This window comes from Acinonyx jubatus, chromosome D1, assembly GCF_027475565.1.
Source record: "Acinonyx jubatus isolate Ajub_Pintada_27869175 chromosome D1, VMU_Ajub_asm_v1.0, whole genome shotgun sequence".
NCBI lineage: Eukaryota > Metazoa > Chordata > Mammalia > Carnivora > Felidae > Acinonyx > Acinonyx jubatus.
Genome location: NC_069390.1, coordinates 25,787,520 through 25,804,886, shown reverse-complemented (window position 1 = coordinate 25,804,886; position 17,367 = coordinate 25,787,520). Strand labels below are relative to the sequence as shown.

The following is a 17,367-nucleotide window of genomic DNA, read 5'->3' as shown; positions in this document are numbered from 1 at the left end:
GGGAAGGCAGGTCCTGCTGCCAGAAAAAGCAGAGAGAAACCACAAATGGCTACCAAACCACCCCAGAATGTTCTCGTCTTTCCAGCAGCCCTGAAAAGATAAACTTCCCCCAAGCCCTGGGGATCCGAACAGTTTCACTCAACATTTTCATAGGATCCTAAAGAAGGAGAAAAATAGAAGGCAGGCCAGAGCTGAGATCTAAGGGTCTCAGTTCTTTGCATCTTGCATTGGCCGTCAGCCTTCTTTTAGCTCCTCTTCATCTACGATCATTCACTGTCCAAACAATATGGGATGGCGTCAGAGCAATGACACTCAAGGTCTTCCTGTCCAGGTTAGAAGTGCCATGGAAAAACCCCACGTCAAAGCCAAGGGCTACACTTGATTGGGTTGATGATCTCACTAATTCCGAGGGCACAGGTAGGATTCATAGGGTTTGATACGTGCAGGGTGGTCCCGGCCATGCCCACTCACCTCATCCTCCAACCTCCCCAGGTGGTCATGGCCCATGGGACTCCATCCCTAGCCACACACCACACCACTGTTCTCCTCACGCTTCCCACCGCAGACTTACTGGTTTCTAGAAGTGTCTCAAACAGGCCGGGAGCCCTGCTTCTCAACACCTTGGCACATACTTTTCTCCCTATCTGGAACGCTCTTCCCCATGGCCCGGGCTCCATTTGCTAGCCAACTGGGGGGAGGCAAGCTTTTACCCCACCCTCCAGATTAAATCAGCCACCCTTGCTAGAGGGTCTCACAGCACCCTGTGTCTTCCTTCCTAGTAATTACCGTGATTTCTTATTTCTCGGATTATATGACCAAGAGCAAGCACCAAGCCTGTTTCGCCCCCCTGTAGTGTTTCGGTCCTTTGCACGTAGTAAGCACTCTATTCATTTTTGTTGATGAATGAATGACAGGCAGGTAGAAAATCCATGAACTCACAACTCTTGATTGAATTAGGGATAGAAGAGATTTTATTGACTGATGTTCTGATATAGGAGGTGAATGTGGAAGGCCCATTAAGTTTTGAGTAGGTGACAAATCTGGCCGCAGAAAAAAATCTGAAATCCCAAAGAACTGTAAAGATTCATATTCAGCCCCCACACGCATAACTTCAGAGGACAATGTGTGTTATGCTGGAAACGAGGGGGTGAAATAGCTCTATATTTTCTACTGGCCAGCTCAGCCTGGTCCCTTTCAATATATATAGCCCCCCTACCCCACTCCATCCCAACACACACACATACACACACGCACGCACACACATGCAGATGGGAAACGTATAAAAAGTCACTGCAAGCCTAGCACTTTGTCTCAGAAATTTATCCAGACACCTACCACTTACACAATCCCATTGCTCCTTGCTCTCAGACTTTTTGGTTTTTCTAACCCAGGCCCCTATTTATTTCTGCCCACCCTTTCCTGTTGTCAACCCCACTCTGCAGATTTTTGAACTTATTTCTACATGCTGGGACCTCAGCCGCATTGAAAGACTTCTCTTCTCCTCTCCACCCCTTGTAAGGTTTCCCATAACTGGTTCCCAGACATCCAATCTCCTCCTCCTCAAGAACAGCTAAACAACAGCCATAACAGTGGCCATTATTGACCAAGTGCAATGGGTCAGACAGCATCTTCCATGCCGAGCTCACATACACATCACACCAGTCCCATTTACAGAAGAGGCCACTGCAGAATACAGATCAAATGTCACACTCAAGGTCACAGCGTGCAAATTGACAGAGATGGAATTTGAGCTCAGGCTGGGTCTTCTAACCATTGCCTCTGTCTGCACAGTCAGCCCGAGAGGCCTGTCTAGAATTCCACGTCAACCCTTTCACTCCTGGAAACATCGACAGGAGTTTGAAACTTGCCGATGGGCAGTAAAGAAGCCAAATTATTCACCCCAGCATTTGAAATCCACCACCAACTGGCTTCGCCTGGACTGGCCTTGCCTTGGCTGGCCAACCTGACCTGTCACTGCAATAAAGCGCTCATGGGCAATAATTGGTCCTTCTCTAGGCCATCCCTTTCCATGCTTAAACCTATGCACTTGCCAAGTTCTTATATACTACTTCCTTCCCATCCACCACTCCAAAGACTCAGTTGAAGTGCTAACTACCCTGTGAATGTCAAGTTAACTGGAAATGCTAGCCTGCTTGGATTGCCCCGTCATCTCAATTCCTGTTGGAGTGGATATGAGAGAATACAGTGTGAGTCAACTACCCCATTACTCTTGAAAAGTCCTCTTGATGTGTAAGCCTGGCCACTCTTAAGGAAGGCAAGAGGCTTGCCTAAATCATATAGACTTTACTTACATTTTATATATCATATACATTTTATCATATGATATACAAAATCTAAGTAAGTTCTATATGATTTAGGCAAAACTCTTACTATACACATGGAGGCATATGTGGGCATATACATTTTTTTTTCAGTGACCTCCAGCCAAGGACCACCAGAAATACACCACTAGCTAAGCAAGTTGGATTTAACTGCTCTTTGATATAAAAGAGAGTGTATATCCTGGGGAACTGTAGGGTATCTCACCTAGATAGTATTAGAAAGAACTTACTGGATTTGGGCTTCTATTAGGTTATCTGGGAGAGGTTGCAAGGAAGTGGGACTTTATTCTAGCTCAAGTACTATCAGTAAGTGGAGGTCATTCTGTAATAGCGATCTCAATAAATCTTATCTGAAAGGAAAACTGGCCAAAGCTAAAACAGTAATTGGTAGAAGCAGCCAGTCACACACATGAGCTGAAGAGGGAGTAATTGGTGTTTTTGTGGTTTGTATGGTGACCCTGCTTTTGTCTGTTCATTGACAAGATAATGGGGTCTTGGTGTTTTGCTCCATCACAGTCACAGAATGATCTTGACTGCTACTGGCATCCTGTGAAATTACTGACCTTCAACAAGAGAACACCATAGCCTAGCTGCGAGTGCCAGGCCAGCTCCTCAAGGCCTCGCCAACAGAACGTTCCACAGTGGGGGCTGCCTGTGCATAAAAGACAAAAAGAACTACTTCAAAACGAATCAGAACCAAACTGTTTTGGGTGAAGCAGGAGTCTTCTCGGGCTCCCCCCGAATGCATCCTGAATGGACAAACATTTGTCCAGCATTCATATCCCATAATTTGCAATGGCTTTTGTTCCAGGTCAACCTAGGGGAAGCTGAAACTATGCAAAATTCCCTTCCTTATCTGATTGCGGGTGGGCACAAGAGGAACTTCCATGGGATCTGAAGAGGGGAGTGGAGCAGTACCTCCCTGCTCTGAAAGCTGGTAGCACACCAGTCACTGTGATCATTCACACTCAAGGTCACTGATCCACCGGCTCACCTTGCTGGGGGGTGAGGGGGACAGCACCCAGGCCCACCTGCTAGAAATGCTCTTCAAGCTTCTCTGAGTGTCCTGGATCAGGTGTGCGTACAGCTACATGCTAAGGGTGTCAGGACGGCTGGGGACGGCAAGGGAAAACATGGGCTTCCCTTCATCCTTGGGGGTCTCAGCTTGTCCTTGCTTGGCCAACTTCCCAGCCAGCTTTCCTTCCCGACTGCTGGCCCTGTTGATTCCAGGTTCAACACCAGATGCCAAGGCAAGAGCCTCCCACAGACTTCCCTGCCAGTGCCCACAACTGTATGTTTTCATTACTATTCCCTATTCTATAAGACTCTTAGAAGTTCTGATTCTCTGATCAAAACCCCTGACTGATGGGCCACTCCAGATTCCCAGCTGAGAAAGAGATCTCTCATCCTCACAGCCCCATGCTAGGATGTGAAGGCCATGTTATGAAGATATGGATGGCATTCCTATGGTGCCAGATGTGGCCAAGGGACAGGCTGGTGTCTGACTCTCTTGTCCAGACCTAGAGATTTCGGTCAGCATGGCAGAGTGCTTGCAGCCCACGAGGGCAATGCCGGGACGGGAAGATCTTGGGGGTGGTGGAGAAATGGGCATGGGACCCATTAACCAAGTATGCCAAGGCAGGGCTGCCAGGATTTCAGGCCCGTTTCAACTTCTGAGGGGATCAAAGTCATAGCTGAGATGACATAAATGTGAACCAAGTCTGAATGACGGGGCAAGGACGGAAAGGATGTCAAGAAAGTAGGGAACTGATGGTCTGGGGAGTGGTGGGGGGTGGGGGGGGGTCAGGACAGAGAGAACAGGTTATGCACATGGGCACCCATGTCGGATATGCCCACAGAGGCACAGATGCAGGCTCTATGGAGCTGTGCCCAGCTGGACAGCCTAGCCCCCGCCTCATATTACAGGCACCGAGCTATAAGCCATGTACTATGCTCAGCACTTTACATGGTATCTGACTTAATCATCACAGTCCCCACAAAAGATGGATTTTATTATGTCAACCTAACAGTTGGGAAACTGAGGCAGCTATGTTAGGTGACTTGCCGCAGGTCACTTAGAAAAGAAGTTGAGAGGCAGGAAGTTGAATCTAGATTTCTTTGCTCAGACTCCCATTATACCTCTCAAAATCCAAGTTTTCTAGGCTTAGAAAAAAAAAATAAAAAAGAAAACGAAAAAACCTTGCAGCAATTTGGTAACAATATCTGTCAAACCCGATGCCGCAGCCCTAGTTAAGGTCTCAGATCATTACGGCATCATGCCAGGCTCAGCTCCCCAGTTCCTGACCCACTGAGGCTAGGAGAGAATAACTATTGCTTGTTTTAACCACTAAATATTAGATGCTTGTTACTCAGAAGTTGATAACTAATACATTGCTCTTCGACTAAGCCATGAGAGAAAGGAGGTGGGTGTGGATTCTGGAAAGCCCCAGGAAAGTCCGACAAGACGATAAAGTACCAGAAACTGTCTCCTGGCTCAGGGAATTATGTAAAGACACAGAGATAGTAGGCAGGTTGGGAGACAAGTGTATCCTAATCTCCTGTGTTGCGGCCCAAGAGCTGAAGGTCGAAGTTCTCTCCAGTAGGTTGAGAAAGAGTAATGTTCCTATTTGGGTCTATAGGAGATGAGTATCTTCTGGAGGTCCCTGTACCAACCCTGGGCTCTCAGCCCTCATGAAGTGTAGAAAAGACCGAGATATTCTCGCAAAGGCCCCAAGGGTAGAAGGGGAGGTCACTGAGAGTCTGGCAGGATGGCTACCAGAGAAGGTTGTCGCTGTGGCAATGAGGCCGAGTGATCCAAACCAGGGTCAAAAGGGAGTCACCCCCACGACTCAGGAGTACCATGTCAGGAGGGAGGGCTGCTGGGCCCCACGGTAGCAGAGAGAACACGGCACAAGTTTCAGTGGTTACCGCTGTGGCACTCGAGGTCAATGTCGGCAGGACGGCCAGGGATGGGAAGGACCCACCACACACACCCAAGAGCCAGCAGGGACTCCGGAGTCTCATTGTGGCCCAGTACTTGAAGGGTAGCCTCCACGGCACCCTCTTGGAGGAGACGAGACTGGCCAGGAGAGCAGGGAAGAAAGGATAAAAGAGTGAGCCCCCCCCCCCCACACACACAAAAGTGAAAGTTACTGAAAAGATCACTTCAGGGACTGAATTCATATTTTTTTCCCGCCGCTATCCGGTGAGAGCCAGGTAGCGTTTGAAAAGAAAGTCACATCACTTCTGGAAAACAGTGGAGCTTCACTGTCTTGGCACATCTCAATCTAGTGTGAGTAAATAGGTGATTCCAGTTCAGATGCTATGAGAATACGTCATCAAGATGGACAGAAGTTCAAAGCAGAGTTTTGGGTTAGATCTGGAGCATGAGAACCAGAGGGGACACTAGAAATCATCTAATCCCTGGTATTTTCCTCTGTTTGTGCCTTTTCTGACGGCCCCCATGTTGTTCCTCCTCCAGCCCATCACCCAGCAATTTCAGGGGCTGGTATTGAAAAGATGGCTTCGGCTTTGCCACACGCATTGTTTTGAAATTATGACTTGAGGATCTATTTTAAGGGGCTTCAAGCCATCAGAAGCAGCACGCAGCAATGAGAGCCATAGCACAGCGGTTCTGTAGGTCAGAAGCCAACCCTCGTTTTATTAAAATATGGACAGGGGATTGAGAAAGAGAAGGACCACGCTTTACGGTGGCAATGTACACAAAAGCCAGAGCCACATCCAAGCTCCGCTGTCCCGGGCTGTCCCACGGGTGGCTCTTTGGAACGTGGTCTGGCTAGAGTCTTGGAAGAGACCTCATGAAACCCAGACTTCTTGGCCAATGCTGTCTCCGCCAGAGCTGGCCATGACATTCACACCACCATAGGGCAGGTGGGCAAAGCCACTGGGCTGGTGGAACGGGGACCACTTCTCTGCTATCCCCATAGTCTTTTTGGAGGAGACTCCGTCCTTGCAAAGCAGCCGTGGTTGGTGTCTTCCAAATGGTGTCAGCAGCCAGGAAGGCAGCGGTCTACCAAAAAGTGAGCTCTACTCACTCTCCGCTGAGTTTCGATCTTGAAGTCAGAAGCCCTGGCCCAGCCGAATTCACAGGCAGAATCAAACTTCAGGTCCACACTGCCTCAGGCAACCCACGTAGAGATGGACCCACGAAAAGCACCTCAGTGGCGCCGAGGCTCATTTCATGTTTCTCTCGATCCAGTCTTTAAAAGGCAGTACCTTGCTGAAGGCCGTGTAGAGGCCGTGGCTGCATGTTTTGTCATAGCTCCAGCTGACCAGCCCCACCAGATGCCAGCGTGGCTCGGGGGACGCCCGTCCCGGAAAGGACACAGCCGCGATGCCTCCCGTCTCCGCCGTGCAGATATCAGAAGGGGCAGCGGGGTCCCGGCTGGCACAGAACATGTTGTCCGTGATGCTCACGGGGATGCCGTGGTCCTCGTGCTGCTCCTCACACAGCAGCGAGTCCACCACCCTGACCACCCCTGAGCGCAGCGTGTCGTTCTTGAAGCCCGGGCTTCTGGCATCGGACAGGACATTCCAGCCGGCCACGGTGATGCGGGACTCCTGGAAGGAGGTGCTGAGGTCCCGCGGGGCGGCGAGGCAGATGGGCTGGACGCGGGTGCTGACACGAGCCTTGTCCAGGAGCTTCAGGATGGCGATGTCCGTGTCCAGCAGGATGGGGTCGTAGTTGGGATGCAGGATGACTGCAGAAATCTACAAACGCAAGAAATGGACAGTAGTGGTGAGCCACGAGCTGCACAGTGAACAAGAACAGGCAAGCCCTGGGGCCAAATAAAATTCGGAGCAAATGTCTTAGGGACACACATAATTATTTGGAGATGCTTTGCTTAAGGGGTCCTGGGAAACATCAGCTCTCTTTCGGGGGCTGCAAAGTGAAAAGCCCACTGCTGCCTGGTAGGTGGGGTTAACTAAGTGGGGGCGGCAGACGGGGCTGCCGACAACAGTGTGGCACAACCCATCTAAAGCGGGTAGGGGCCACTTTGCTCCAGCTGACCACTGCCCGGCCGAAAGGGGGCAGCATTCTAACCTGGCCAGAGAACAGACTCCAGACCTTCATCTGAACCTCCTGATTTTTAAATGCTGGCACAGAACTGGCTTAAAAAAAATGTATGTTAGCGCCATCCAAACACAAACCCCTCAAGGCGACCAGTTTGCAACCTCGGGCCCACCATACACGTTCATCTGTAAGCCAGTAAGAAGACAGAGCTCCACCCAGAATGCTCTATAAGACTTTTCCACAGTCTTTGCTGATTGTCCCAATCCTTGCTGATCATTCACTTTGATGGCAGCTTCTAGGAGCCTACGTCTGTGATATGCTCTAACATTTTTATGTTCGTGTTCTAGTACTGCAACTACCTTTGGGCACATTTCCTCGGGGCTTCTCTTGTGTCAAACTAATCATAACATACTGGTCCGTCACTTCCAGTAGCCTGTGGACTCCTCAGGGCAAAAACCATGCCTCGTGTATCTATTCTTATGTATCAGTTCTGTATCTATTCCCTGTGAATGGCGTACTATGGGAGATCAACAACGAATGGATAGATGGATAAGATGGATAAATGGATGGATGGATGGATGGATGGATAGATAGAGAGGGAGGTGGGTAGGTGGATGGAAGAGAGGAAGGGAGGGAAAGAGGCAAATAAAGACAGATGTATATTATAAATTGATCAGGAGTACCTTGGTAAAATCTTTCTATGTCCTCAAAGCCTACCTAGTACAGTGACCTAAACATAATGGGTGATTAACTTTTGATGATCTCCATGATAGATGATAGTTGTTACAATCTTATTTTGAAAACAAAGGGAGAAAAGACTCCCTAGTCTCTCTAGGTACCCCTTTCTAGTATCTGTCTACGTGAAATATTGGGCACCTGCTACATGCCAGCCTCTGGCTGGGTGCTACAGTGCCAAGGTGTCGGCACAGGCACACCTGCTGCTCTCCTGGTGTGGAGTTTGCTGGGCCGAGGCCTAGTCTCCAGGGGACAGCCCTCTCTCACCCGCAAGCTCTGGATGGTCTTCTCCTCTCGGTCATCATCCCGGTAGAACTTCCCCAGGACGACTCTGAGGTCTGCTGTCTTGATCATGGTGACCCTCCCCAGGTCAGTTACGCAGTGGGCAGCCACCACCACGGTGCGCTCATTCACCAGGGCGCCGCTGCAGACCAGGAACCACGCGTCCTTGTGCAGGCTGCCACCATGCACCCCGCTGGCCCTCCTGTAGATGGCCGCCTGCCACGGCCAGCGCATCCCCTGGGTCTTTGGAGCGGCGATGTTCTCAGTTTTCCCACAGACTATGGAGAAAGCATTGGCTCAGTGAGATAAACTCAGACTATCCCATCCAAAGGGGAACGTGTTACTCAGTCAAGAAAACACAAACCTGGAAAGGTAAGCACCGTGCGCATGATGACCACTAAGCATCTAAGCTGTTTTTCCTTTCCCATTAAAGAGTTACCAACCACCTTGTCATGGCTGGCTATAAAGTCTAGGGTGAAGATTGAAGGCTTTGGATCCCAGGCACTTACTATCAATAGGACTTTGGGCAAATTGCCTAATCTCTTAAAGTCTCAGTCTTCTTGCCTACAAAATGGATACAGGAATCACACGTGTCTCACCCAATTCTTGAGGAGGCTGGATGATCATGTATGTAAACAGTTAGACTCAAAATATCAATGACTATCATTATAAACTTGACCACAAAGAATTAAGCCATACTGTTCTCCTTTGACAAAGAGGGTGGGGAAGGTAGTTTACTATGTGCAAGACCCTATTCCAGAAACTTCCACATACTACTTCAGTAATCATCATCTTAGCCTTATGGGTAATTAAAAGCTCATCACCTAATTAGTAACAATTACTTACTCAATACCACTGGATGATGAGCATGAAAACGGGCTTAGATGGGATATCCAAGATGACATAATTAGAAGCCTTCTGGAATTGTTAACTCCTTTCCCCACCTGTGTGTAATGACGGTTCTCTCCCTTTTATCCAAGGAAACATAAGAGAATTATTCAGAAGGAAGTATGCCCCCTCCAAAAAAAATTCACCTAAGACCATTGGACGAGAAACCTTTCCCAAAAAGTCTTCAAGAGGGTTGAGGGCTATTCACAAGTAACCATGGAAGATGTAAGGGGCTCCAGCCCCAGGACAAGCCTTGACTCACTAGGGATGCAGGACGGGGCACGTCCACTCCACTTCCCGGTCCTGAGGCATGTCCGGCGGCTGCTGCCCAGGCGACGGTAGAAGGGTGAGACACACTCGTACTGGAGCTGGGTGTGCAGGTGTTGGAACCCAGGGGGCAGATCTCCAAAGGGAAGGGCTGGCTTCTTGGTGGGGGCGCCCTGCAGTTTCTGCTTGCTGAAGGATGCTGAGTAGAGCTGGTGTAACGGCGTCTCCCTGCATTGGGGCCCACGGGCCCAGAGAAAACAGGGTGAGAGACAGTCATGGCGGCCCCTATGGTATCCATGCCAGCCCCCCACGTAGATATTTGGTTAGAGCAGAAAACGAAAAGTCTATCTCATTCTCTCTATCCCTCCTGCTCACCTCCCCCACCCTCTCTTTCCTCTCTCTCTCTTACTTACACACACACACACACGCATGCACACACACACACTTCCCTTCTGCCACTGAGCAAATTCTCTTGCACACCTCAACCTTCATTCTGTTCATCCATTTCCATTTCTGGCATGCCTCCGGCTGCCTAGGATTTTAACCAAAGGATAGTATCTGGTGTAATAGCTGCAATCCAAGGGTACGTTATACGTGCACACAGAGAAAAATTAACTGTGAAATTAAACAAGAAAGGAAGTTCATTTGAATGAGAGAAATCCAGGCATCTTTTGTCCTCCAAACATTATCATAATGGGGTAACATTAGGAATTGACTTGAACTAAACTGTGTTGATACAGTAGTTTGATTTAGCAATCAGCGTATATAATTAGGACACCTCAGAGAATAGAGCTTTCTCAGGGCACAATGATTGGCAGAAACACAGCGTACTGTGTGTAAATGCGAAAAGGCCTTTCAAATGAGCACTTGGAGCTAAAGCCCCCAGAGACCACTCAGGGGTTCTTGGGGGAGACGCACACACATTGTAGAGCTTGCGTTCTACATCAGTGTATCAGTGCTAACGATCACTGCAAAGTTAGAATTCTTTTAGGAAACAATGTTTTCATCTCTGTTGAATGAATGGGGAGAGGAAGCCCAGAGAGGGGAGTGAGAGTACACAGAAGGGTACACGGGAAGCTAAGTTGGTACCCAAGGCAGCACTGAGCAGTTATGGTTCCCAACCTGGTGTCTCCACTGGGCCATTTGATGTCATCTGAAGAAATCTGTGTCATGTGTCTGCACGGCACTTCACTCAGAGCAAATATTCCACCCACACTGATTTCATTCAACAAATCTTGAGCCCAGTTTAGAACAAGGTCTGCAGTTCAAGGAGCTTCTGAATTGGCCAACAAGCTCATCTTTTGGTCCATCTGTTGAAAGACTACACTGCCTTTGGGGGTTCTTGGGTGACTAGGCTGCTGGAGATATGTATATCCACTTGCCAGCAGCCTATCTTCCAGAAAGATCCTTAAAACCAAGTTTTAGGCTTGCTTTTTCATCTACATGAGCTACTGGGCACCTTGTCACCTAACCTCCCATTATAATCGCTTTAAAAATGCAAAGCCCCATAGTCTTTTTCAATAGCTCAGGGGCTGCTCTACAAGACGTCTCCTTGGAAAGAACAGGTTTATCCCACTTAGCGGAGAGTCCAGCTCCAGGTAGGTCATAAAGATCAGGAAAGGGAGCAGAATTTGTCTTCTACAGCCACTGTTCCCAAGGGAATGCCTTGCCTGAAAAGGGAAAGACAGAAATAGGAGATATCCAGAGGAAGGGTGAGAGACTGAGGAATATCCTGCTTTGTGAATATTTCAGGTCACTTGGCTGTGGCCAGTTCTGGTGACTGGGATGCACTGTTACCAATCCTAAAAGCAATAGCTACCAGTGACAGGTGTTCATCCGGGCAAGTGTTCTGCTAAAGCCTTTACGTAGGACTTAGTTAGAGCTTAGTGCATAAGGGACCAAGCCCTGAAGACCCTGAAGACTGTGAAGATCCTGGATTTGCATCCTGGATCCGCATTTTGCAATGTGACTTTGAGCAAGTTAATTAATTTCTCTGAGCCTCGGTTTACCCATCCGTAATAAAATTGATAATAAAATCTATAATAAAATGGTAATAATGATAATCCCTACCTCAGAGGTCGTAACAAAGAGTAAACGAGCTAATGCATGGGAAGCGCTCAGAAGAGTAACTGGGCACATAGCATTCGATAAATGCTGTCTATCGGGGCTGCGTCTAATCTGTTCAGCAATCCCCAGAGACACATGTTATAATGATCGTCCTCATTTTTCAAAAGAGGCAACTAAAGGCTTAGCAAGCGTAGGAGCTTGCCCAAGAATACTAAATACAACCCTAAAGAGAGACAGAAGCCGGTCTCGAGCCATTGTTTGTCAGTCCCATTCATTCAGTCCATGTTCGGGGTGTGTTTTCTTGCGTGCCCCCTGTGTGGCAAGCATTGTTCTTGGCAGGAGAACTCGAGCATGAACAAGACACAAAATGTTCGTGCGCTTGTAACCTGTATTTACTTATTTTTGTGGGCTGGGGGGGGGGGGCGGGTGGTAGAGATAGAACTTGAACAAATAAAAAAATGGATGCGAGATGACAGGTGGGGATAGAAGCCAAGCCGAAGACGGAATCACAGCAAATGCCAGAGAGTAGAGAAGTCGGCTCTGCGGTCTGGGTGGTAGTGACATTACTACCTTTATTTTATTTGCTTATTTACTTATTTATCCGGTTGACTGTGGCTTAATTTTATATAAGGTGTAAAAAGAGAAAACATTAAATGGTACCACAACATGGTTGTTAATTTGGGGGGGGGGGTTGCTATTTTCAAAAGCACAGCCAGGCAAGGTCTCTCTGCCAGGTTAAAAAGCTGAGCGAGAGCTGAAGGAAGGGAGGCATGAAGCCTCACTGAAATCCAGTGGAAGCAGGGTCCAGACAGAGCTGTGAGGCTCTGAAGCGGCATCGTGCGTGGAGGGGTAGAGAGGACGAGCCAGGCAGCCCGTGTGGCCGGAGCGGAGGGTGAGGAGAAGAATGGCAGGAGATGAGATGAAACGGTGTTTCCTGCAAAATGAGGCGAGAAGTGGTAGAAATGGGCCTATTCCATCCCCACCGGTGGCCTCCACATCTGTCTTCCCTGGAGGAAGGCTGGGCGGGCACATCTGAGGGCCCGCGTCCCTCATCAGGACTGATCGTTTGTCTCTAGTTCCTGGGTGCCACCGGCGTGCCTCCTCTGGTTGATTACTACAGAAAACATCTTCCTGAGTCTGGCAGGAGGGCCATCCCTGTAGAAGGTACCCTAGTAAACACAGAGCAATTTCACGAAGACTCGAGTATTAAAATCCAGTCCGTCACGGATCATCTTCAAGCCTCACTTCCCATCAACCACCTGCTTTCCCACGATCCAGTGAACCGTTCCAGCTGTACACGTTCCAGCTGTTGCTACCTCTTGGCCAAAGGCAGCTGGCTTATCAGCCTCCCTCTAATAGGCCCTGTTCTTTCATGAGCAGTCAGCTCTGAGTGTCCCTAAGAAACCCCAGAGTGTCTTTGGCCAAACGCAAGTCGAGAAAAGGGGCGGGAGGGGAAAGCATGCATTTGCCTTTAAAGCAGAGCTCGGGTGTCTCCACCTCACCTTGACTGAACCTGCATTGGAAGAACTTTGCGTCTCACCAGGTCTGAGATCTTTGGTTCTCGGCAGGCTAGAACGAAGGAGACAACACTGCATAATCTCTTCCCATATTAACTGCTCCCATCATTCCGTTCAGATTCATCCCTGACCGCCCTTTCTGGACACCCCCAGGGGTCTCTGAGGGGAGGCATGCCGGCCAAGCTTGGACAGCTCCCTAGCGAAAGAGCTCGCCGCCTTCCATCTAAATTGACAAGCCCCTCCGAAGAAGCCACGTAGAGCACGCACCTCTGAAAAGCCGCTCTACCTAGGTGATGTGGAACCCTGGCAGTCAACACACTGGCACTCTCTGTTCACACGACAGCATTAGTGACCTTGATGGAAAATGGAGTCAAGGTCAAAATGAAGGTTCTAACCTAAAGCCCCACGCAGGGAACTACAAGGTTCTCCTTTAGGACCAGATGTCAGTGTCCACCATGGGGAAGTCTTGGGTAGCTGATTCCCTCATGTCCTTTCTCTGAAATTGAGGCTCCTGATGACCATTTAAGGACACCTCAAAGACCAGCGTAATTTTGCTGAAGTGTCTCTTTCTTCACAAGTGAAAAGCAATCCTTCTCGCTCCACTTTCCCAATCAGGCAGCCAACATTCGTCTAATTAGCAAACTAGAGAACTTTGGTTGTTATTAATTCGTAAGAGAAAAGTTGACAAAAATCTCCAAGGACATATGTAACACCGTGTCCATACTTAATGAAATCAAGAATCAGAGTCTGTGCTGGTGGGGACGAAGGTCGCTTCTGGCTAAAGTCTAAAGTGATTTATTCCTTTCACAAACCAATTCTCTTTTATTCCTTTTCCCAGGAGTTGGGTTGTTGACAAACACCCAGAAGGGAAAGTGGAGGATTAAGGCAATTATCTGGATAATCTAGGCCAAGGACATGCTTTTCTTCCTAGGAAACAGCCAGATGATTGTGACCTGCCCCTGAAATACAGGGGCTGTTGACCTGGTTCAGTAAGAAACTACCCACCCCCAGTGCCAAGGGGGAAGTTTCAGGCTTCTCTGTACAAGGTCCCATTTTTTTTCTGGTCCCAAACCAACCTTTTCCATCTTCCTCCCAGATTCCCAGTCGGCCCCACTTTGAGTTTAGCATGATCCGTTCCCTCCTGCCTATACTTCCTTGTTTTCCTTTGTCTCATGATGGCAATATCGTCCCGATTGCTCTTTATCTCTGCCAACCCTTCCCAGCTCCCCAGATTGGCTCTCCTCTGACTTGCGGTGTGCAGCTCTCCCCATTTCAAGCAATATTGATCGTTCCCTTCTCTGAACATACATTGCTCATCTGTTTCCTCTAACTCTGCCTTGAATGCTCAAGGACTTGACATCTTGTTAAGATGTCTTTCACCATGTTAACATCTTTTTTTAATGTTTATTTATTTAAAGAGAGACAGAGACAGCGCCAGCAGGGGAGGGGCAGAGAGAGGGAGAGAAAGACAGAATCCCAAGCAGGATCCGTGCTGCCAGCACAGAGCCCAATGAGGGGCTCGAACTCACAAACCGTGAGATCATGACCTGAGCCGAAATCAAGAGCTGGACGCTTAACTGACTGAGCCACCCAGGTGTCCCCACTATGTTAACATCTTAAACTTACTGCCACATAGGCCGGCGGGACGGTGTGTCTATTTTGCTTTGTTTCCTGTGTTAACTTTGTATTTCATGGACAGTAGATAAACACAGCTATATTGAAGCACACTGGTTGCCTCAATTTTGTTCTTGGGTCGGCATATCTAAATCAGTCCTGTCACCTTTCCTAAACTGCTCTGATAACTATCTTGATCACAGCAAGAAGCTGTGATTAGGATAAGCAGGTCCTCTGGAGGTCCAGAAAAGGAGCAAATGTTTTCAGAGATGGCTTCCCACCTGGGAGTTATGGATGGTTCCAGGGAGAACCTAAGAGGGAAAGGCATTTTCTTTTTTCAGGGGCTCACAAACACCCATGTATGGCAACTACCAAAAAGTCCGCAGCTCCGTCTCCTTCTGTGGCTCTCGCAAATACTTGTAGGTTACCTTTTATGCAGATTGGCTGTTTCCCCGACCACTCTCCATTCTGCTGGCAAGTTCTCTTCTCGTTGCCACTAAGAACGTAGGAGTTATTACAAAAGAAGGACACGACAGTGCCGATTTTCGCATAGTGCCCGTTGATAAGCCCAGGGCCACCTGCTATCTTCTTGTACCCATTGACTGGGCCCCCAGGGTCCGAGCAGTTTCTTTCTTCCAGGACTAAAAGAAGAAATAAAAGGGGGCGGGGGGAGGAGCTGTTAAAAGTGTGGAGTATTCCATTTTAGAACCAAATCTTTTCATGTTTCACTGAATTAAAAATGCAGTGAGGTGGAGCCTGCTATGGACGGTACCCAGAGGAATCACCAAGAGAAAACTCGTAATAGAAAATGCATGCGTTAGACATGTCTTCCCTTGAGAAGTATTTCATCCCGTATATAAATAAATTTGACATCGCCACTGGCTCTCCTGTGATCTTGTTCATTTCTTTCTCAAACTGTGGGAGCTGGACAGGCCTGGGCAAAATAAACATTGCACCTAGATTTTATGACCAGTACCCAGGGGTTATTGCTTTTCAGTGTTGTGCTGTCTCTTCCATTCCCTAAAGCTTGTGCAATTCAACAAGACCATTCAGTTTCCTATTTGTATTATACCTAGAATGTAGAACTTACTAGAAACAAAGCCTTATGTGTGAAATGAATTTAGATGCTATGTCTCATCTTCAGGAACCCAAGTGTGCTGAAAGTTATAGTGAAAAAATACTAGAAACTATATAGATTCAGAGGTAAAACAAAGTTCCCCCGATCTCCAACTATATACTTTCTAACTAAATAAACACTTAATGTCCACTCCAAAGGCATTTCTATTCTCTAACTCACATGGGACAGCAATGGAGAGCAGAAATGTCAACACCAGCTATAACACCAGTGTCCGAGCACTGAACAGGGTATCAGACAATTCCTGGAAAGATTCTATCAGGTAACATATTTTTCTCAAATGGATTATGGCACAAGGGTGAATCCTGCTTGCGTAAGGACGCACAGGGAGTCCCCTGAGGAATTCGACCTTTAGTTACTGCACTTGGGCACCAATCGCTCCGTCAGCCTCCGTGGTCTCTTTTTAATCATTTCTTCTCAGACACAGACTCATCCCTATGAAACAGTCCCCACGCAATGTGATCATGCATCTGACATGCTTTTCTTCCCTTAACCGTCCCAATTACCTTTCAAGCAACCTGCTTGCCTGCCTCCAGGCAAGAAAAGAATCTCCATTCCATTCATATAGCACTTCTAAAATACTTGAGAAGTAAAAATGAGTAAATTTCCCTTTGTGCCAATTTGGCAGGGTTGCTAATATTAACCAAATTTCTGGTTTGTCTGCTTTAAGACTGCCCATAGACCATGTGGCAGATGATTTCAAGGATCTTCTGTATGCTTTTGGGCTACATACTAGGAGCAGTTTCCACAATGGGGAACTCCAAAACCCCACCTTAACTTAAGAAATGAACCTGAGAGAGCTTTCACAACATGGCATATGGAGAGCAATGCACTTTTTGAAACTTCAAGCGGCCTTAGAAATCCCCAGTGCTTATATTCCCAGGAATGCCTCTGTGATGTAGGAGGGAGAGGCAGAAAAAGCATTCCATATTGCTCCAGTGATGGGACTCCCTTCTTAGAGCGGAGATCACTTAATGCCCAGAACGTGTAGCCTGAACCTGAGCCTACAGTTTGCAATCATCTCAAAAAGGTATGGTGCGTCATACCTGCAAGTGTTAGAAAATGGAATTCACTGCCAACATAAAAATCAGGAGATTGCTCAGAGAAATCCATATTACTGATTTCTGAGCAAAATTCAGATCCGGAAACCCTGGGCCTGTGTTCCCACATGGCCACAATCAACTGGCGTTGAGAAGTGGCTTCTGCTTAATGGGGGCTGCATTCTTCATTTTGGTCACAGGGCTCCACTCTGTGGTTAGTTAGCCTATCAAAGGGCCATGCTTTGTGCAAAGGGCATGATTTGTGCAACACCAGGGCAGTTTCTCCTCCATTTTGAGTTTTGCTTCCTATAGCTCACAGCCAAGAAAAATTCTGGTGATACTTAAGACCAGTCCTGGAATACTGAAAGAAAATGAACTATAGTTGAATCACAGCAGTTTCAACAGCAGATAAGAAATCCCTTCTACCGTGAGCCTGATAGTTGGG

General features: G+C 48.0%; 1 protein-coding gene across 4 annotated transcripts in view; it reads right to left on the bottom strand.

The window, feature by feature from the left end:
* Positions 1–948: 948 nt before the first annotated feature.
* The window catches only part of PAMR1 (peptidase domain containing associated with muscle regeneration 1), a 163,711-nt gene continuing 147,292 nt past the window's right edge, over positions 949–17,367 (bottom strand). For all 4 annotated transcript variants that reach the window (XM_053203310.1, XM_053203309.1, XM_015074400.3 and 1 more), the window contains 5 exons: positions 15,176–15,388; positions 13,119–13,185; positions 9,545–9,777; positions 8,380–8,672; positions 949–7,073 (listed from right to left, as the gene is read on the bottom strand). In XM_053203310.1, coding sequence (XP_053059285.1) covers positions 6,537–7,073; positions 8,380–8,672; positions 9,545–9,777; positions 13,119–13,185; positions 15,176–15,388 — 1,343 coding nt within the window. In that variant the 3' untranslated portion in view covers positions 949–6,536. The remainder of the gene's footprint in view (positions 7,074–8,379; positions 8,673–9,544; positions 9,778–13,118; positions 13,186–15,175; positions 15,389–17,367) is intronic.